Below are 22,548 nucleotides of genomic sequence, written 5' to 3' on the forward strand. Positions count from 1 at the left end.
AGGACTCTCGTCCTAAACGTCATGTTAAACGCCCTACACGATTTGATGATTGTGTAATGCAAAGTATTTACTGATTATGCTAAACTAAATTTAATATTGTTTGAATAATGCAGATATCTCATTCAATATTTTGTAACTTTGTATTAGTTTCTTTCATTTTTATTTAACATTGCATATATATTTTTAACATTGAAATCCTGTGTGATAAAGATTAAGTTGTTTAAATTCTTTGTGTGCTTAATTAATGTTAAATGTATGCAATATCTCTTGATATGTTAATAACTTACTTTGTGTCAATAACTTTGCTTTGTGCTACAAGCATGGAAGACATCCTGTATTTATTCTTTTTTAAAGAAAAGGAGGGATGTCATGTTCATAGAAAACGGTACCATCCGTTTGTATGTGCTGCGGCTCGGACGCCAGCAGAGGGAGGTAAACAATAGAGCGGACAGGATGCCCGCCAAGCTTGGTAGCTACTAGTCATGTAATCGTTTATAAGTATTAAAGTCAGTAACCAAGCAATGGCTTTATATCAACCCTACAACCAAGACTTCCTCAGCAACACACAAACACCACACAGGTGATGTGATGAATAGCTCAGTAAGTTAATGAAATTGATGTAATGAACATTGACAATTGTTTTTATTATACCAATGACAAACAAAAGTATTATTATACATTTACTAGGTGTTATTTTACATTAGTGAAAAATCCTTTCAGGTAAGTAAATTTTCCTTGGAAGACATAATAAAAAGTGACTTCAAGTATTCTTTTTAACAAGCATTAATAAATATTTTGGCAAGTGTATAATAATGTGTTGAAGGTTACAAAATAGTTGGAGATACTTATAGTCTTATTACACAAGTGAGTGAGAAATACCAGCACTTAATTTTATGTATCAAATTATAAAACTATTATTATCTCTGTAAACAATACAAAATATTTTTTTTATGTAAATAATTAAAACTGAACTAATCAACATATATTTAACTGCATACTTGTTCATTAAAAATAATCATTCATAGACAGTATTACATATTATATGAATTTTGCTTGATTAATTTATAAGTTTTACTGAATATTACAAATATAAACTTTTTTTCAGAAATGGTTGAACGCAAGACTTCACTATGAACATAAGTTTGTGATTGATACGTGCAATGCCACTTTTGTTTACAAAACAAATCAAACAATTTAATATTTGCATTTATTGATAATTTAGAACAAGCCATTTATTCTCTTTGATTTAATCCTTTCCTGATAACCATATACAGTATTTTGAATATTGCACTTAAGTGGTTTTGTAATTATTTCCATGGAGAAAAATAAATCCTCATTCTTTGATGTTTGATAAAATTAGACTTTCTTTTGATAAATATCTTAGATGAGAAACTTTGATATTTCATAAACCTGCTCCTAGCTAACAGGGGCTTGTCCATTTTCTTCCCTAACTCACTCTCTTGGAAAGTTCTTCCTTTATTCCTGACAAACTCTTCAACCTAAGATATCTTGTCCAACACGTTGTTCAATGTTAAGCGAACAGTACACCTGAAAAATAAAGAAATTTGGCTATATTTTCATATATCAACACGATAATTAAGATAAAAAAATAACACAATTCTCTCGTATGTCATTTCATGATGGATATCACATGGATAACATGGGTGTAACATGCTACATTTATTCCTTTAAGTAAGAAATTATCAAAAGGCACCAAGCTTGAAAGGCTATGTTACACCATCAAATGTGAGGGATAAACCTAGGGCGCTAAATATCACTATGGATGCCAATACGAGAACTTAAGTGCATATGGCGAACGATATCAAAGGTATCAGATTCGCCAAGAATTCTATCATAGGAGAATTAACCAAGAGGGACATTCGGGAAGCATGACACATGCACGTCTTGGAAGTCAGGACATTCAACAAGGATATGGCATGACCTAAGAGGGACAAATGCAGTTTGGACAATAAGGAGCAGGGCGACACTCCATTTAGTGCCCATGAGTTAAGTGTGTATGGTCAATATGTAACCTCGCTAGAGCCATTTCCCATTGCCGACGGTGGTAGGAGGAAGGCCATGGGGACACAATACTCTTACGAGCACACAGTTTGTTACCAGTAACAGAAGACCAACGACCCTGCCAAAGGACAAGGATGGAGGAATGAATAACTTGGTAAAATTCGGAATAAGGAATATCTTTATGGGAGATGGGACAAGTGCGGATAGCTTCCTGAACGTTAGCATCCGCACGTTTATTTAGGGACACCAGCATTTGGCTGGAAACCCAGCAAAACTCCTCTTTCTTAAATCTACTTGAGATAAGAAACAGCCAATGCTGAATTTCGACAACCACGGGATGAACTAGACTAAAAAAAATGCCAGATCCATGAGGCAATGTGAGTCAACTACAAAAACAAAGGAGGATTGATGGCAAGAAAGCAGTTGACGAAGAGCATAGTGAATAGCATAAAGTTCTGCCATAAAGAAGCTAGTCTCCGGAGGCAGGCGACAGATAGGTGTCGTTAGGAAAAACAACAGAGTAGCCTACACCGTCTGCAGATTTAGACCCATCGGTGAAGAAAAGTGTTAGAAGAAAAGGCGTTTCAGAACTGAAGGAGGGGTAAAAGCTTCAGTCACTTGGGTCAGGGTTTTACAAAATTTAGGAAGGGTGACCCTCCACGGGGACAAGAACGGAACAACACGAGGAGATATATTGGTAACACTAACCAACAGAGAATTCTGTACACGAGTCAATTGTACAGAAAGAGGGAGATGGTGATGGGGGACAGGGACCACAAGAGGGCAAAAGTCAAAGTGGTGGTACACTGAGTTTAACCAACCACCAACTGGCGGGACACTAAATGTAGGTAACCACCAAGTTCCAGTACACTTTGAGCAACCAACCATCATGTGGCGGTGCACTGAATGTAACTACTAAGTGACGGTGAACCGAGTGTAGCCAACCTATAAGTGGCAGTGTAACAAACCACCAAGTGGCAGTACACTGAGTGTAGCCAACCACCAAGTGGCGGTGCACTGAGTGTGACCAACCACCAAGTGGCGGTGCGCTGAGTGTAGCCAACCACCAAGTGGCGGTGCACTGAGTGTAGCCAACCATCAAGTGGCGGTGCACTGAGTGTGACCAACCACCAAGTGGCGGTGCACTGAGTGTAGCCAACCACCAAGTGGCGGTGCACTGAGTGTGACCAACCACCAAGTAGAATATAGTTGTGCATTAATTGGCTGTTGATTGCTGGTGTTGACTTCTTGGTGTGTAATGCCTCGCAAACGTCAAGCCGCCTGCTATCGCTGTATCTATCGATGATTTCTGTGTTGTTTACTAGGATTTCTCTGGCGATGGTTTGGTTGTGGGAAGAGATTATATGTTCCTTAATGGAGCCTTGTTGCTTATGCACATACGTTTGCGAGGCATTACACATCAAGAAGTCAACACCAGCAATCAACAGCCAATTAATGCACAACTATATTCTACCCACCTCAAGACTCCGCTCCAATATAGAAGCATCAAGAAATATGGACCAATAGGCTTTCTACAATCACTTCTATTCAATACCCATTGTTTCATGTTCTGGCTTGTGTTGATGAAATTAATACCTTATTAAATACCACCTCACCCCATCCACCTCACTCAAATGTAGATATAAACAAAATCGGAGATGTGTAAGTTCTATTCAGTTGTGTATGTGTTAACTAAAGTCTTTGAAAATGTAATAAGTTTTACGAAACGCGCTCAAGTGTCGCGTCAGACTAGAAATAAAAATGAATTTTGGAGAATGGATTTTTGAATTACCTCCAACAGTGAAAAGAAATGTACGAAAGATTGAGAAAATTCGTGTTAGAATTATTAATCTTACTCTTTTTCGGTCATATTTAATAATATATATATATATATATATATTTATATATATAGGTCCTGAAAGATATTGTTAATAGAAACGTTATCCCTATCCCGTTATAAAACAGCATATTATATATATATATATATATATATATATATATATATATATATATATATATATATATATATATATATATATATATATATACATATATATATATATACATATATATACATATATATATATATATATATATATATATATATATATATATATATATATATATATATATATATATATATATATATATGCGAACAAGCCTAAATGGTCCCCATGACTATATGCAACTCAAAAACTTACACCCCAGAAGTGACTCGAACCCATACTGCCGTGAGCAACGCAACTGGTATGTACAGGACGCCTTAAACCACTTGACCATCACGACCGGACATAAGGAAGTGATAGCCGAAGCTATTTGAACCACTTCCCCGCCGGCACTCGGATGTTAATCTTGGGCATAGCATTTCGTATTTGTGTTCCTCACGTATGCTCCAAAGAATGAGGCGATTTGATAAAATGCTATGCCCAAGGTTTCCATCCGAGTGCCAGCGGGGAAGTGATTCAAATAGCTGCGGCTATCACTTCCTTATGTCCGGTCGTGATGGTCAAGTGGTTTAAGGCGTCTTGTACATACCAATTGCGTTGCTCCTGGCAGTATGGGTTCGAGTCACTTCTGGGGTGTGAGTTTTCAGTATATATATATATATATATATATATATATATATATATATATATATATATATATATATATATATATATATATATATATATATATATATATATATATATATATATATATATATATATATTATTAAATGACCGAAAAAGTAAGATTAATAATTCTAACACGAATTTTCTCTGTTTCTTATATTTCTTTTCACTGTTGATGGTAACTGAAAAAGCAATTCTCCAAAATTCATATTTATTTCTAGTCTGACGCGACACTTGAACGTGTTTTTGTAAAACTTATTACATTTTCAAAGACTTTAGTTTACACACACACAACTATAACTGAACAGAGTTTAAACAGCCTCGATTTTATACCTGCATTTGGATGAGGTGATATGTTACAACAGTTTTGGATGAGGTGAAAACAAACTTTCAACACAAGACAGAACACGAAACAATGGGTATAATATTTTGTAAGTTAAAGGGAAGAATGGAAGTAACTGCAAAGGGCCTATTGGCCCATATTTCTTGATGCTTCTATATTGGTACAGAGTCTTGAAGTGGGTAGAATATAGTTGTGCATTAATTGGCTGTTGATTGCTGGTGTCGATTTCTTAATGTGTAGTGCCTCGCAGATATCAAGCCGCCTGCTATCGCTGTATCTATCGATGATTTCCGTGTTTTTTGTTAAGACTTCTCTGGTATTGGTCTGGTTGTGGGAAGAGATTATATGTTCCTTAATGGAGCCCTGTTGCTTATGCATCGTTAATCGCCTGGAAAGAGATGTTGTCTTGCCTATATACTGAATTCTTTGAGGCTTACAGTCCCCAAGTGGGCATTTGAAGGCAAAGACGACATTGGTCTCTTTTAAAGCGTTCTGCTTTGTGTCTGGAGAGTTTCTCATGAGTAGGTTGGCCGTTTTCTTGGTTTTATAGTAGATCGTCAATTGTATCTTCTGATTTTTGTCTGTAGGGATAACGTTTCTATTAACAATATCTTTCAGGACCCTTTCCTCCGTTTTATGAGCTGTGGAAAAGAAGTTCCTGTAAAATAGTCTAATAGGGGGTACAGGTGTTGTGTTAGTTGTCTCTTCAGAGGTTGCATGGCGTTTCACCTTCCTTCTTACGATGTCTTCAACGAAACCATTGGAGAAGCCGTTGTTGACTAGGACCTGACTTACCCTACAGAGTTCTTCATCGACTTGCTTCCATCCTGAGCTGTGGCTGACAGCACGGTCGACATAAGCGTTAACGACACTCCTCTTGTACCTGTCTGGGCAGTCACTGTTGGCATGAGGCACATTCCTATGTTTGTTTCCTTAGTGTAGACTGCAGTGTGGAAACCTCCGCTCCTTTCCATGACTGTTACATCTAGAAAGAGCAGCTTCCCATCCTTCTCCATCTCGTAAGTGAAACGCAACACAGAATTCCGCTCAAATGCCTCCTTCAGCTCCTGCAGATGTCTGACATCAGGTACCTGTGTAAAAATGTCGTCAACATACCTGCAGTATATGGCCGGTTTCAAGTTCATGTCGACTAAAACCTTTTGCTCGATGGTACCCATGTAGAAGTTCGCAAACAGGACACACTATGGGTTCCTGTTCGCAAACAGGAACCCATAGTGACTCCATCTACTTGCTTATACATGTGCCCATCCGGGCTCAAGAAGGGTGCCTCTTTAGTACAAGCTTGGAGTAGTTTCCTTAGAATCTTTTCTGGTATGTCAAGAGGAGTACAGGCCGGATCCCGATTGTTTCATCCACAGGTACGTTGGTAAACAGTGATTCTACGTCCAACGAGGCTCTTATCCCTGTGGCCCGTGTTCCCCGCAGTAAGTCAACAAATTCCTCTGGAGACTTCAAGCTGAAGGTGCAAGGGACGTAAGAAGTCAGCAAGCCGTTGAGTCACTTCGCCAGTCTGTACGTGGGTGTGGGTATCTGGCTAAATATTGGCCGAAGTGGGTTTCCAGGCTTATGTGTCTTGACATTTCCATACGCGTATCCAGGCTTATATTCCCCAATAATCTTTGGCAGGTGGAGTCCGGATTTCTTGGCGTTCACAGTTTCGATCAATTTGTTGACCTTTGCCTTCAATTCGGCTGTAGTGTCCTTCGTTACCCTTCGGAATTTAGTTTGGTCAGAGAGAATGAGGTTCATTTTTGCCAGATATTCGTCTTTTTTAAGAATGACGTATATTGGCGACTTGGCACCTCTTCTGACAACTATCTCCTTGTTCTCACGAAGGCTCTTAGCTGCCGCTTTGAGCTCGGGGGACAGTTTGGTGCTTCTGTAATTGCCTCGTTTCTTTCCTCCTTCCGCAATAAGTTCTGCTTGTAAGGTGTCTTTGGTGGTGACCTCCTTTTGTGTCTCGATGTCGAATATGTCTTCCAACAAGATCTCCAACTCCACTTTCCGGGCCATATCACTTGGTCTGGACATAACGTGACAATTTATACCCAGATTTAGGAAAGTGACTTGGTCCTCAGTGAAAGGAGGAAAGAATCGAGGCAATTACAGAAGCACCATACTGTCCCCCGAGCTCAAAGCGGCAGCTAAGAGCCTTCGTGAGAACAAGGAGATAGGTATGTCTAATTTGGGGGTGCTCTCGTCTCTGTATACTCTGTCCAGTATCATTCCTATGGTTGTGTCGACTGGGACATTGGTAAATAGGGATTCGATATAACAATTCAATATAACAGGCCAATTACACCTGATTAATCTTTGTATGTAGATAGGAGCTGCCTCGTATGGGCCAATAGGCCTTCCGCAGTTACCTTTATTATTATGTTCTTATGTGCCTCCCCCCATTTATCCCTTATGTATCCCCGATGTTTTTACCTTTATTGTCTTATCACCTGACCCAGTGTGGGTATAAATCAACCAGTTCTGAAAATTCTTTTCACTTGAGAATGAACCATGGAGGTTCGAAAAGTTGTGCAAATTGTATAAATAAGTGTAATACATTCTATAGTAATTCACTTTTTTCTTCACCTTGATATTACGAAAATGAGTTGGAGAACTCCTCTTTCAGCTAAGCCCTGATGCTAAGAAAACAGTTAGAGGGATAGAAGCCCTAAATCAGAAGATAGTAAATACAGAATATGCGGTCATATTCAATGAGACATGTTTAAAAGAAAATCTGCTGCCAGTATACACCAATATTTTATATATATATATATATATATATATATATATATATATATATATATATATATATATATATATATATATATATATATATATATATATATATTTTTTTTTTTAATACCTAGAAGGGGTACCACCTCTGGTGCAAGTGTAGGGACCCATAGCCTCGGAGAAGAAAATAAAGAGTTTTTATATAGTTTAGTTTAAGTTTTGTTTATAAGTCTTAAGTCTTTGTTTATAGAAGAGTTTAGTTTAAATTTATATATATATATATATATATATATATAATGTGTGTGTGTGTGTTTGTGTATATCATGGAAATAAACACGTGATTAAAAATGTGAGTGTCAGACCACGGAGGAAAATTGAAACAGGAATTTCCTTAAGTACTTTCGTATATTAATACTTCTTTAGAAGGAGTGGTTTTACAGGTCGAGTACTGGACATAAATAGGCAGGAGAGAATGGTGGAGTGAGGTGAGGTACAATAAGTGGACACAAATATGAGCCGCACAAAAACTGTAGAGGGCCTATTGGCCCATCCGATGCAGCTCCCATTCATAACCACACACATGGATAATCATAGCATAAGATAGTAAATATTTACAATGAATTAGTGAGACAAATGTGTTCCAATGACCCTACTTAAATCACCCTTTAACTTAGATCTATTTTTAATAGATCAATTAACGGGCGATTTTAGATCTAAATTATATAAACCACTGCTAATGTTCACATTACTTTCTTTTGTAATCTGTATCAAAGCAGATTCAATTATAACCTATAACAGAAACATAATTGAACCTGCTTTGATACAGATCACAAAAGAAAATAATTTGAACATTAGCAGTGGTTTATATAACTTAGATCCATTTTTAATAGATCAATTAAAGGGGGATTTAAGTAGGATCATTGGAACACATTTGTCTTAATGTTAGCATAAGTAAAACTCTGTTTAGTGTTTTCAGCTTACAGTTGTGTGTGTGTAAACTAAAGTCTTTGAAAATGTAATAAGTTATTACGAAACGCATTCAAGCGTCGCTTCAGACTAGAAATAAAAATGAATTTTGGAGAATTGATTTTTCAATTACCATCGACAGTAAAAAGAAACATAAGAAATATTGAGAAAATTCGTGTTAGAATTATTAATCTTACTTTTTCGGTCATATGTAACTTTATATATATATATATATATATATATATATATATATATATATATATATATATATATATATATATATATATATATATATTTGTAGTCATCCTCTAACTATTCAAAGTTTTCCATGATCTATCATCTCATTAAACCAAATACCCGCATTAGTTGAGTAGCAAATTATACTCACAGCAGCTTCAACAAGAAAACCCCAGCAGCATTCTCCATTAGTGATATTTCTTCCTCCCAAACGTTATTCAGCTTATTCATTACAGAGTCCACATTTGGTTCAGGTCTTTCCTGAAAGTAAATAAGTAATTAGCAAAAGAAGGCACCAAGCCGAGAAGGATACGTAGCTCCATCAAATGTGCGGGATATTTAAAAGGCATTAAATATCAATAAGGACGTTAATACGAAAACAAAAGCACATAAGCCAAACAATATCACAAGTATCTGATTCACCAAGAATTCTATTGAGGGACAAGTGACCGAGAGGGAAGGTCGGGAAGCAAGACACATACGCACTTCCTAAAAGTCTGGACATTCAATAAGGACGTGCAGGACCATAAGAGGAACAATGCAGTTTGGAAAATATGGAGCAAGGTGGCGCTCCTATAAGTGCCTGCGAGTTAAATATGAATGAACAATATGTAAACTCACAAGAGTCGTTTCCCACTGCCGGTTACAGTGGCAGGAGGAAGGCTATGGGGACACACTACCCATTAGAACACGCAGTTTGTTACCAGTAACAGAAGATCAACGACCCTGCCCACGGGGAAGGATTGAAGAATGAATAACTTTGTAAAAGTCGGAATAAGAAACACCTTTACGGGATATGGGATAAGTACGGATAGCCTTCTTAGTAGCAGTGTCCGCATGCTTATTTAAGGACATGCAAATATGAATGAAAACCCAGCAAAACTCCACTGTATTAACCCTCAAACCGCTAGGGGCCCAAATGGAATTCACACCCACAGGCGCAACAAAAAAAAAAAATCCAAAAAATTCTTTCGTCTTATAGAAGTGTTCATTTTTGTTCCCTGATCACGGAAAAAATAACAAAAAAATCGTATGTGGCATATTTTAGCCGCAATAGGGTAGGGAAGTGGGGGTCTAAAAAGGGGCGTTGGCAGAGCCTTCGCCAGATGAGGTCTACTCCGCCCGAGCTGTCAGACGGCAGTTGCCACAAATATATTATTACCTAATTATTTCAATGTCTCTGATTGATTTTTTCTTAGTTTTTTTGCAGTAATATTATTCCATACAGTGAATTGTGGTATATTTATATTATAAAATGTGTGAACCATCGCTGTACTCAAAATTATGGTGTGCATATTAGTGATTCAATTATTATGTTCATAAAACAATAAACAAATAGTTTTGCTGTTGTTACACTATATACACAGGTTATATATAAGTATTTGCATGTTTTGTACACCATAACCAACTACTAAGTTGGTCTTGTGAGTCAAAAAGCAACGAGGAGTGACCGCCAAACACCAGCGAGCCACTCACTGCCACTCCCTCCCTCAACACCACCTCACTCACCCTCATTCACCTCCTACAATACTCTTTCTGTATTTATTCACTATACACAGACGTTATATATATACGTATTTACATGTTTTGTTCACCATAACTGTACATCTAAGCTTGTATGGTGAGTAAAGGCCACAAAGACGTAGCTACTCACACAGTCAGCTGATCGGCGGCCGCCCTCAAGGCCAGACGCACTAATATTTGTCCTTCAACAATATTGTTTGTGGTGTTATTACGCTATATACACATATTATATATAAGTATCTACCTGTTTTATTCACCATACCTGAACAAATTAGCTGGTATGGTGCCCAAAGACCATAGTGGCCATCAGTAAACACCATGCCAAGACGTGCAGACGACACTCCTCCCTCACCAAAATGGCGGCTCCCAACCTACTCCTCTCGCTGTTATCACACTCTATACACACGTTATATATAAGTATCTACATTTGTGTTCACCATATCGAACCACTAAGCTGGTATGGTGAATGCAGTCAATAAATGGTGGCCCCACACAGTCAGAAGATGACGCCACAACCCTCCCTCGCACAGCCTTACGCCTCCCTCCATGGAGCACAGCGCTAAATATCACCACAATCCTGCTATTATCAGAATCCTGGTCAGTTTTATCAGTCAGGGGGCTTCAGTAATATGATCACTGCTAAATAATAGCAGTATCATATATATTATGGTATTTGTAGGCGATGCTGTGGTCACAAGCTGAACAGCGGTGCTGTGAACTCGTGCTGCGTGCGCCAGCCTTGGTGGCTTGCTCAATACTGACGCTGTAACACCCAAGAATGTGGGCCTGGATTTTTTTTCTAGGTGGCATCTGGCAACTATCGGTCGTGGCTGTACTATAGCTGCCCCTATCCCAGGCGGGGAGTTTAAATTATAGTGCTAGACACGAAATCATATATAAATGATGTGCGCGGTTTCGGTTTTATTTTATATGATATGCGCGGTTTGAGGGTTAAATCTGGTGGAGATAAGAAACTGCCAATGTTGAATTTCGACGACCACAAGATGGACTGGATTAAAGGACTCCAGAGCCATGAGAGCACTGCCAGTCAACTACAACAAGGGCAAGATTATTATCGAGAAAGCAGTTGATGAAGAGCATACAAAATAGCATTATGTTCTAGCGTGAAGATGCTAGTCTCTGTAGCAAGCTACACATACAGTATCAGCAGAGTAACCTACACTGTCTAAAGACAAAGTAAATAAGAGTAAAAATACAGCAAATCAAGCATGTTTAATGTTTGATTTGTCTTAACTCAATTTGTCTTAATATCGATACATGGAAATATTACTATTGGTGCGAAAATTCAGACATTCAAATTCTTTCTGTTAAAATATGCTAAATAAAATGTATCCTTCCAGTAAATTTTAACTAACACTTTACAGCAGACTTCATCATCCAGAAAACCTAGCAAATTGTGTTAATACAGTACATAGTAACGCAATTACTGTACTTCCCTCTTCTACTTAGTTATAAATGTTGCAGTTACTTTATAGTTTTAGACTGGACGCAAATTACCACGATGAATCACAACAAATAATGACAAAGCTAATATTTTGCAACGAAAAACTTTCTTATTATATTAAGAGCTTTCAAGTTTTACTTTCCTGAGTGACCGAATGAAGATATAATAATAAAAAAAAAAAAAAAAAAAAAAAAAAAAAAAAAAAAAAAAAAAAAAAAAAAAGTGTAAGTTAAAATTAAGGAGCTGTGCAGCAAGTGTGTTGGCCCATATAAGGTCCATTTATTACTACGCCTCTCACTCATACGTTTATCCACCTTACTGTTCACTTCTCTTAAACGGCATTCATCCACAATGGCTACTTTCCTACATACTAAACAGTATTTATCTAATTTGCAACAAGTTTTGTTGGTATTTTCCTATATACTTGCTAAACAGAATTTACCTAGTTTGTACCCAGGTTTGTTGATACTTTCCTATATAATTTTGCTAAACAGTATTTATCTAGCTTGTACCCAGTTTTGTGGGTACTTTCTTATATACTAAACAGTAGATATCTAGTTTGTATCCAGCTTTATGGATACTTTCATATATACTTGCTAAACAGCGTTTATCTAGCTTGTAACCAGTTTTGTGGATAGTTTCTTAAATACTTGCTAAAGAGTATTTATCTAGCTTGTACCCAGTTTTGCGGCTACTGACCTGCTACGACACTTTCACAAACCTCTTACCACCTCCCTGGTTCTTCACGTGAAAAACCTCAATCATATTCTGGCCTTATCCTGCCTGCTTCAGCGAGTGTACCGAGTCATTACTATGTCCATTCAGCAAGATAGCAACCACAAGTGTACATCGCAGTCCAAAGTGAGCCTTATCAGTGTTGGACAAAAGTGGGGGATGACGTTGTCTGGTGCTGATGATTCTTACTACAAATCCCAGCACCTGGCTGCTTATTTCCTGCATTAATGTACTGCTACTTTGAACTTGTTAACTATGACTCCCAGGGCATGGCCATGACTGTATTATTAGTAAAGTATAAAGCACCGTTGTATTTCCATAGGTAAAGCAATTTACATCTCAATGATAAACCGCTTTTGTCAATTTTAGAGCCAGTGCTAAACTTTGTTGAATCCCTTTGCAGTTCTTGCAAGTATTCTCTTGCATTCACTTCACACCCCACCTTTGTCACTAACAATCTTGCTTACATTACTTCTCACTCTATTATCTAGGTCGTTGAGGCAAATTATGCAAGTTTTCGATCACTTCCAGGCGTTCCTTTGCCTTTGAGTTAACCGTGTTTAATGTCCAGTGTGTTTCCCCCAGAGGTTAGTCTCCAGTGAACCGCTCCGAGGACATTACCAGGTGGGAAGTAAGTAAGTAATTATCAAAAGAAGGCACCAAACTGGGAAGGCTATGTAGCACCATCAAATGCGCAAAATAATCAGAGGGCGCTAAATATCACCAAGGATGCCAATACGAGAACAAAAACGCATAAGTCGAACGATATCAAAAGTATCCGAGTCACCAAGAATTCTATTGAGGGACAGGTGACCGCGAGGGGCGGTCGGAAAGCAAGACACACGCTCGTCCTGGAAGTCAGGACATTCAAGAAGGACATGCACGACCGTAAGAGGGACAATGCAACTAGGACAATAAGGAGCAGGGCGGCGCTCCATCAAGTGACCATGGGTTAAGCGAGTATGGCCAATACGCAATCTCGCCAGAGCTGTTTCCCACCGCCGGTTACGGTGGAAGGAGGACGGCCACGAGGAAACACAACATTTAAGAGTACGTAGCTTGTTACCAGTAAGAGACAACCAAGAAGCCTGCCAACGGGTAAGGACTGAGGAATGGATAACCGGGTAAAAGTCGGAATACGGAATGCCTTTACGAGAGATGGGACAAGAGCGGACAGCTTCCTTGGCGGCAGCATACGCACGCTCATTTAAAGACACACCAATATGGCTGGGAACCCAACAAAACTCAACCGACTTAAATTTACTGTGAACAAGAAACAGCCAATGCTGGATCTCGACAACTTCTGGATGAACCGGATTAAAGGACCCGAGAGCCATCAGGGCACTACGAGAGTCAACAACAACTACAAAGGAGGACTGACAACGAGAAAGCAGGAGACGAAGAGCATAGAGAATAGCATAAAGTTCCGCTGTAAAGATGCTAGTCTCCGGAGGTAAGCGACACATGTAAGTGCGATCAGGAAAAACAAGAGAGTAGCCAACACCGTCCGCAGACTTAGACCCATCGGTGAAGACAGAAACGAAGCGGGAGTGAGAAGAAAAGAGCTCAAGGAAAAGGCGTTTTAGAACCGTAGGAGGGGTAAAAGCTTTAGTGATACGGGTCAAGGAAGTACAAAACTGCGGAAGAGGGACTCTCCACGGGGGCAAAGAAGGAACAACACGAGGAGAAACATTAGAAATACGAACGGAAAGAGAATCCTGGAGGCGAGATAACCGGACAGAAAGAGGGAGGTGGTGAAGAGGAACAGGAACCGCAGGAGGGGTAAAAGTTAAAGCACGACAGAGGCGAGAGGAAGGATGTTGTAAGGACCGCGCAAGATAGCGAAGACAGTAGCGATCACGGCGGTCCTGGAGAAACAGGAAGCCGGTGTCAACATACAAGCTAAGGACGGGAGTCGAACGAAAGGCACCAGAACTGAGGCGCAACCCAGTATGGTGCAAAGCATCAAGACGGCGAAGAGTAGAAGGAGAAGCAGACGAGTAAGCAGGGCAACCATAATCGAGCTTAGACAGGACGAGAGAGGAATGTAAAGCAAGGAGAGTGCGCCTATCTGCTCCCCAAGAAGTATGGGACAAGACCCGAAGGAGGGTAAGGACCTTAGAGCACTCAACACGGAGGTAAGAGATATGGGGAGACCAAGACAAACGAGTGCCAAGGAATAACCCCAAAAGCTTTGCGGAATCTTTGTATTCAAGGGGATCTTGAGGTTATCTTGAGATGATTTCGGGGCTTTAGTGTCCCCGCGGCCCGGTCCTCGACCAGGCCTCCACCCCCAGGATGCAGCCCGTGACAGCTGACTAACACCCAGGTACCTATTTACTGCTAGGTAACAGGGGCACAGGGTGAAAGAAACTTTTGCCCATTTGTTTCTGCCTCGTGCGGGAATCGAACCCGCGCCACAGAATTACGAGTACTGCGCACTATCCACCAGGCTACGAGGCCCCCCTGGGATGGGATGACCATAAAGTGACAAAGAGGGACGAAGAACAACCCGTTTCCGCGTAAGTCATGGCACAAGTCTTAGAAGTAGAGAACTTGAAGCCATGATCGGTGGCCCAAGACGACACGGCATCAATTGCAAGTTGAAGCCGGCGCTGAAGGAGAGGCGAATCATCACCCTGACAGCAAAGGGTAAGATCATCGACATAGAGAGCGGAGAAGACACCAGAAGGAAGAGAAGAAAGAAGACCATTGAGGGCAAACAGAAAAAGAGTAGTGCTCAGAACACTACCCTGGGGCACACCTTCGTATTGCTGAAAAGAGGCAGAGAGCCCGGTACCAAGGCGCACCCGAAAGGAACGACGGGAGAGGAAGCTGCGGAGAAAGAGAGGGAGATGACCACGAAGGCCAAAAGAATGAAGTTGAGATAGAATATGATATCTCCAAGTGGTGTCGTAAGCCTTTTCCAGGTCAAAAAGGACGGCAACAACGGAGGTCTTCGCAGCAAAAGCAGTACGAATATAGACCTCCAAGTTCACCAGGACATCTGTCGTGCTGCGGCACTTGCGGAAACCAAATTGAGAAAGGGAGAGGAGGTGATGGTGTTCCAGGAACCACATCAGACGAACGTTAACCATACGTTCAAAGAGTTTGCAGACAAAACTTGTGAGAGCAATAGAGCGAAAGTCCTTAGGGGAAGTACCCAGAGACCCCGGTTTGCAAACAGGGAGGACAACGGCATCGAGCCAGTCCTCAGGGACTGACGACGACTCCCAGATCCGATTATACAGACTCAGTAAATACTGAGACGTGCACGGAGGGAGATGGCAAAGCATCTCATAATGAATACCATTGGAGCCCGCCGCCGTAGAACCGCAGATGGCCAGGGCAGAACAAAGTTCAGAGAGAGAGAAGGGATCATTATAGGGAAGTTGAAGACGAGTGCAGAAATCTAAAGGACGAGACTCAAGGAAAGGTTTACGAAGAAGAAATGATTGGGGAAGATGAAGACCAGAGCTAACAGAAGAAAAGTGGGAACCCAGTACGGAAGCGACCTGCAACGGGTCCGCCACAAGAGTATCATGGAGGTGAAGGACCGGTGAAACATCGGGAACGAATTTACCTGCTATCTTGCGGATACGCTTCCAGATCTGGGCCAGAGGAGTTTTGGACGTAATTGTTGAGACATAAGATGCCCAACATTCACGTTTAGCCGTACGGATGGCCCTACGGGCCACCGCACTCGCTTTCCGAAAGAAAAGAAAAGAATAGGTCGTCTGCCTACGGCGGTGCCTCTTCCAGGCTGCACGCTTACAGCGGACAGCCCGAGCACAGTCCGCATTCCACCTGGGAACGCACTTCCGTGGACCCGGAGAGGAAGAGCGAGGGATTGAGCGGAGGGCAGCGTTGAAGACAGTGTCATGAAAAAGAAGGAGAGCGCGAGAGAGAGGCAGAAGGGAGAGGTCAGAGAGAGTAGCACTGAGGAAAAATAGGGTCCAGTCCGCCTTAGCAAACTGCCACCTAGGGAAAGAGAAGGAAGGGCGAAGAGAAAAAGGAAACAAGGATGGGGAAATGATCACTTCCATGGAGGTCATCAAGAAATCAAGTGATTTCACGTGAAATCTAAGTAAAGAGAAGAAGAGCAGAGAGAAAGATCAAGACAAGAAAGGGTGCGAGTCCGAGAGTCCAAATGAGTGGGCTCACCAGAATTCAGAAGAGACAGGGAAGAACAGAGGAGAAACGGCTCAAGAAGGCGACCCCGGGTATTCGTCAGAACGTCAGCTCAAAGAGAATGACGACAATTGAAGTCACCCAGCAGCACAGACTCCGGCAAGGAGTCTAGGAGGTGTTTCAAATCAGGAAGAGAAAGCGGGACACTCGGGGGGAAATAAATGGAACAAACAGTGTACCATTTCCCCACAAAGATACGAGCAGCAGAACAATGGAGAGGCGAAGGAAAAAGTAAAGGAACAAAGGGAACATCAGCACGAATCAAAAGAGCAGAAGAATTAGAAGCCCCAGCAATAGCTGGGGGGGGGGGAGAGAAAGGAATAGCCACGAAAACGACCAGGACGAGCACCAAGCATCGGCTCCTGGAGACAGACACAAAGGGGCGAAAACCGCGAAATCAGAAGTTGGAGTTCGAGGAAATTGGCGTAATAACCTCGAACGTTCCATTGAAGAATGGACAACGACGAGAAGAGAAAGGACAAAAACAGAGAACAAGGAAGAAACAAAGGCGAAAGAGCAACAGAGCACATTAAAGAATATCAGGGTCAGCGAAGTCAGGGTTAGGGGGCATGGGTAAACTGAGCAAAGACGGAGGGAAGGAAATGGGAGAACAGATCAGAGGTGGGCGGGCGGGGTCCGGAGGAGGAGGAGGAAGAGGAGACAACGGAGAGGAGCAGGCAAGGACAGCAGCAGGAAGAGGAGGGGTAGAAAGAGGGGAGCGTACCTCAGTAAGGGCAGCAACTGAGAGGGAAGCGGGGGCTAAAGAAACCTCCATAGCAGGAACAGGGGGCGCAACCACCGAAATGGGAGGGGAAGGAGCGAGAGAGGCAGAAATAGGGGCCGAGGAAGAAAGCGAAACCTTCTTACCCGCCGGGGAGGAGGAAGGAGAGGAGCCAGGTTTACGCTTCTGACGTAAAGAGACAGGTGTCCCAGCAACCACGTACTGGGCAACGGATTCTAGCGTCTCAACAGGAGAAGCTGAACGAGAGCACACATGACGGCCGTTTGGAGAGCGATGGACATCAGCCCGCACCGACAGGCGGCGGGGAGAGTCAAGAGACGGAGGGGAACGATGGGAAGGAGGAACGGAGGGAGACGAGGAAGAAGACACAGGAGACACGACAGACCGGGTAGAAGGAAGGGGAACCCCAGACAGAGGACCAGGAGGAGCATCCTTCGGGAGAGAACCCAAAGGAACAGAGGAGGGGGCAGTGGGCGCATCAGGGTCCAAGGCCCGGAAACGGTTGTGAGTCTGAGGAAGACGGGAAGGACGAGGAGAGGAAGAGCGCAACACGCGAGCATAAGAGACAATAGCATAAGGCGGTAGCCGGCGAACCTGGCGTCTCGCCTCAGGAAAAGATAAACGCTCCCGGTGCTTCAAGCTGAGGACGGCTGCCTCAAGATTGTAATGGACACACGCACGGGAGAAGGTAGGATGGGCCTCACCACAGTTGAGGCAACGAGCCTGGGGAGAAGTGCACTCCGACTTAGAGTGACCTTCGCCACCACACAAAGGACAGAGAGAGACAGTCCCGGAGCAGCGGAGGGCACCATGCCCAAACCTCCAGCACTTGTTGCAGAGCCGAGGAGAAGGAATGTACTCCTGGACAGAGCACCTGGCACCAACAAGAATGACAAAGGGTGGAAGGGTCCTACCATCAAAGGTAATCTTCACAACCCGGAGGGGTTGACAGCGACTACCACGAGGGGGACGAGTAAGCGTGTCCACCTGGAGAATAGAATGGCCCTGGGCAGCAAGAATATGTCGAATATCGTCGTGGCAGTCGCGCATGTCTCGAACACCGGTCGCAACATGGGGCGGGAGCAAAATAGTGCCAACACTGGCATTCAACTACGCGTTCTTCGAGACCCGAACAGGGGTCTCGCCAAGGCAGGATAAGGCAGCCAAGCGGGAAGCAGCATCCTGAGAAGGAGCAGCAACGACACGTGTACCGAGACGAGTGGGGTTGAAAGTAATGGAGGCATCCACGGAATCAACGAGATGTCGATGGAGGGAGAAATCGTCAGGAGGTGCAGAATCAAGAGGGAGGAGATCAAAATATTTGGCCCACGAAGCGGGACCAAACAAGGCTTGATAGGTAGCAGAACTGGAAGGAATCGAGCGAGGGCGGCCGTGACGAGGACGGCGGTGAGAACCCCCAGAGAGAGAGGGGTTAAAAGGCGCAGTAGTTACAACTAGAGAAGGAGCCGCGCCAGGGGACGAGGTAGTCACCACTGGGGGCTTGGGGCTCGACCGAACCACAGAGGAGGGAGGGAAGCCAGGGGAAGGAGTCAGAGAGGCCAAAGGAGGAGCAAGGTCGGGGCCCAATGCAGCGGAGGCTACAGAGCCCGGTCTTCCAACACGGACTGACTCAGGGGCTTGGTCGCCCACCCCACGAGCCTGAGAAGGTAAACCAGAAACAGCCGAAACAGGGGTCATCATCATTACGAAAAGAAGAATTCATTCACGAATGTGCCCCCACACCCACCATGGAGCCACAATTAGAGGCAGGACACCCAACAAGAAGCTATCGCCGATCTGCGGGGCCTCCTAGGGATGCGTCGTGAGTATACGCCCCACAAACGCCACCTTAAGAAACCGACAGTCCGTCGAGATCGGGTTCAGTGACGAAAGGGTGATTGACAATAAAAGGTTTCCCTCGCTCTCGACGTCGGGTACTACAGTTCTACGGGTGCAAGAGTATGCCTCCTCAAGCACCCGGGCGTCAAAATAGAAGAAGTCCAAGGGAAGAACCAGAACAAGCAAAAGGTCGGCAGGAAACGGCAAGCAGATAGGAGAAGAGGGGGGAGAAAAACGAAACAGAAGGAAAAGGAAAAGGTGAACAGCAGAATTGGAGAGGACGGCAGCAGGAGCACAAGGCTAGAAAAGAACAGAGGACTGTCCCAAGGAGCATCACACTCCGGCAGCCGCCCACTAAGCCCCCACACGGCGACAACGAGCTGAGCGGGGAGGGGGTACCAGGTGGGAAGTGTGACTGGGGCGGTAAATGTGTCAAATGAAAACGCAGGTGTCCTCAGGCCAGCTCAGCGAAGATATAGACCTCTCATATAGCAAAATATTCACAGCCTGGGAATCCACAACCACCAATATCCTCCTACCTTCTATGTACATTTTTCCTACGTTCTCACTTTCCCTATAGACCTCCTTGTACAAAACTGAAAAGGGGGTACGAAGCTTTAACTATTTCTTTGTTTATGATGCCATCCTTCTTCGTAGGCCGGGTTCCCCCCCCCCCCCCTCCCCTATTGTCCACGACTTTCCAGCTATCTTGTTGGATATCCTCCCCTCATATTATCAGTCTGTGACCTCGGGCTGGAGGTGAGGTCATGACATACGCCCTTATTGATGGAATAATTCACTGGCTAGACACTGAGACGCGTCCACCCTTGACAAGAGCACTTACATCCACCCTTGATAACGACAGACGCATCTACCCTTGATAACGACAGACGCATCTACCCTTGATAACGACACTGACGCATCTACCCTTGATAACGACACTGACGCATCTACCCTTGACAAGAGCACTCACATCCATCCTTGTTAAGGGCATCGAGACGCGTCCACCCTTCACAGGAGCACTCACATGAACGCTTGATAACGATAGAGGCGTCCACCCTTGATAGACACCGAGATGCGCCCACCTGCAACAACCAGCAACTTATGTTGGTCTTTAAATAGCACTGACTCCTCCTGCGACAACCAGCATCCTATGTGCGTCTTTAAGTAGGACTGGTTCCTGCAACCTATGTCTGACAGCCTCACAGGGGCTGTCAGCTGAGTGGTCAGCGCTTGGGATTTGTAGTCCTGAGGTTCCAGGTTCAATCCCCGGTGGAGGCGGAAACAAATGGAGCAGTTTCTTTTACCCCTGATGTCCTGTTCACCTAGCTAGCAGCAAATAACTAAGACAGCTGCTACAGGCTGGTTCCTGGGGGTATGTAACAAAAAGTAGGCCTGGTAAAGGACTGGGCCACGAGGACGCTAAGCCCACGAAATCAAGATAACCCAAAGGAGATGTCCGTATTTAAATAGGACTGGTGCCTACGACAACCGGCAACTCCTTGCAAGTCTGCTATGTGAGTTTGATTGTCCATGACGCTTTCCAACAGATGTCTGCTGCACCCAGAGTGCAGACTATTTATCACATACCTCTGTATGACTAACCCAGAGTGCAGACTATTTATCACATACCTCTGTATGACTAACCCAGAGTGCAGACTATTTATCACATACCTCTGTATGACTAACCCAGAGTGCAGACTATTTTTCATATACCTCTGTATGACTAACCCAGAGTGCAGACTATTTATCATATACCTCTGTATGACTAACCCAGAGTGCAGACTATTTATCACATACCTTTGTATGACTAACCCAGAGTGCAGACTATTTATCACATACCTCTGTATGACTAACCCAGAGTGCAGACTATTTATCACATACCTCTGTATGACTAACCATTCTGTGATGGGGATTTGTAGCATCACGTAACTTGTGTTTTGACACACACTGCACTCCCCTTCATACAGTTGCACAAATGCACATGTGTTGGACGCACATTGGCCGTGTGCGGTGACCTCATTCATCGACTGCATATTGCCATCACTCAACTCAGCAGTTGTCAACAGCAGCATCAACACTGCGCACAGATGTGCATCACGTCCAAGTGTGACTCCACTCCTACAGATCAGACTATCTTCAGCAGCAGCGCGTCACACACACTAGCTCGTGGCCCAAAGATATTATATTTTATAATAAAGAAGAAAAACACAGGCATTTAGTATTCTTTTCCTTCATGCTACCAAGAAAGCTAGAACCACAATCAAAGAAGCTATTCATACATGTACCTAAATGTGTTAATAATAGTAGTAATAATAATAACAGATTTAGTGACAATGCATCAACGTCGAATACATTGAATCAATGTCGATAACTTCGATAATGTTGATTCAGTGCTACTGGAGCAGGTTTTACCCATTGCAAGAACGAAAAAGAAAAAGAGCGCTGTCATGGGTTTGTATCCTGGCCGGGGAGGATTTACTGGGCGCAAATCCTTAACTGTAGCCTCTGTTTAACGCAACAGTAAAATGTGTACTTGGATGAAAAAACGATTCTTCGCGGCAGGGGATCGTATTCCAGGGACCTGCCCGAAACGCTACGCGTACTAGTGGCTGTACAAGAATGTAACAACTCTTGTATATATCTCAAAAAAAAAAAAAAAGAATGGGAGAGGGAGGGAGAATGGAAGAGGAAACATGAATGAGGGAGGTAGAATAAGGAGACTGGAAGGTTGGGAGGGGAGGTAGTGAGAAACGGACAGAGACCTGGCCACTAATCAGATCCCCTACTGTAGGTCATAACAGGAATTCTTAATGAAGGGATAAGAAAAAAACATATATGTTGGGAGTAAGTGAAGAACGTGAGGAATCGATTGTGTAATACCTGTTATCAAAAACTTAAAAGTTCGATAGAATATATTGCATTTGAAAAGTGTGTGAAGTTTCTTAGAAATATAGACAGAAAAACAGTATTATTTACTTACCTTTTCCTGCTGTTTCTCAACCTTTTTCTTTTTCTCACTGCAATATAAATAAATATTTTTTAAGAGATTATTTATCAGAATATGAATTTTTAAATGGTGCATACAAATAGTTAGACTTAATTGTAATAGTGATGTCAT

General features: G+C 42.7%; 1 protein-coding gene across 1 annotated transcript in view; it reads right to left on the minus strand.

Annotated features, from left to right (window-relative positions):
* Window positions 1-623: 623 nt before the first annotated feature.
* Window positions 624-22,548, minus strand: part of LOC123762207 (uncharacterized) — a 96,200-nt gene continuing 74,275 nt past the window's right edge. The window contains exons 4-6 of the mRNA XM_045748586.2: window positions 22,411-22,447; window positions 9,083-9,192; window positions 624-1,548 (exon numbers count right to left, since the gene is read on the minus strand). Coding sequence (XP_045604542.1) covers window positions 1,500-1,548; window positions 9,083-9,192; window positions 22,411-22,447 — 196 coding nt within the window. The 3' untranslated portion in view covers window positions 624-1,499. The remainder of the gene's footprint in view (window positions 1,549-9,082; window positions 9,193-22,410; window positions 22,448-22,548) is intronic.

This window comes from Procambarus clarkii, chromosome 34, assembly GCF_040958095.1.
Source record: "Procambarus clarkii isolate CNS0578487 chromosome 34, FALCON_Pclarkii_2.0, whole genome shotgun sequence".
Taxonomy (NCBI): domain Eukaryota; kingdom Metazoa; phylum Arthropoda; class Malacostraca; order Decapoda; family Cambaridae; genus Procambarus; species Procambarus clarkii.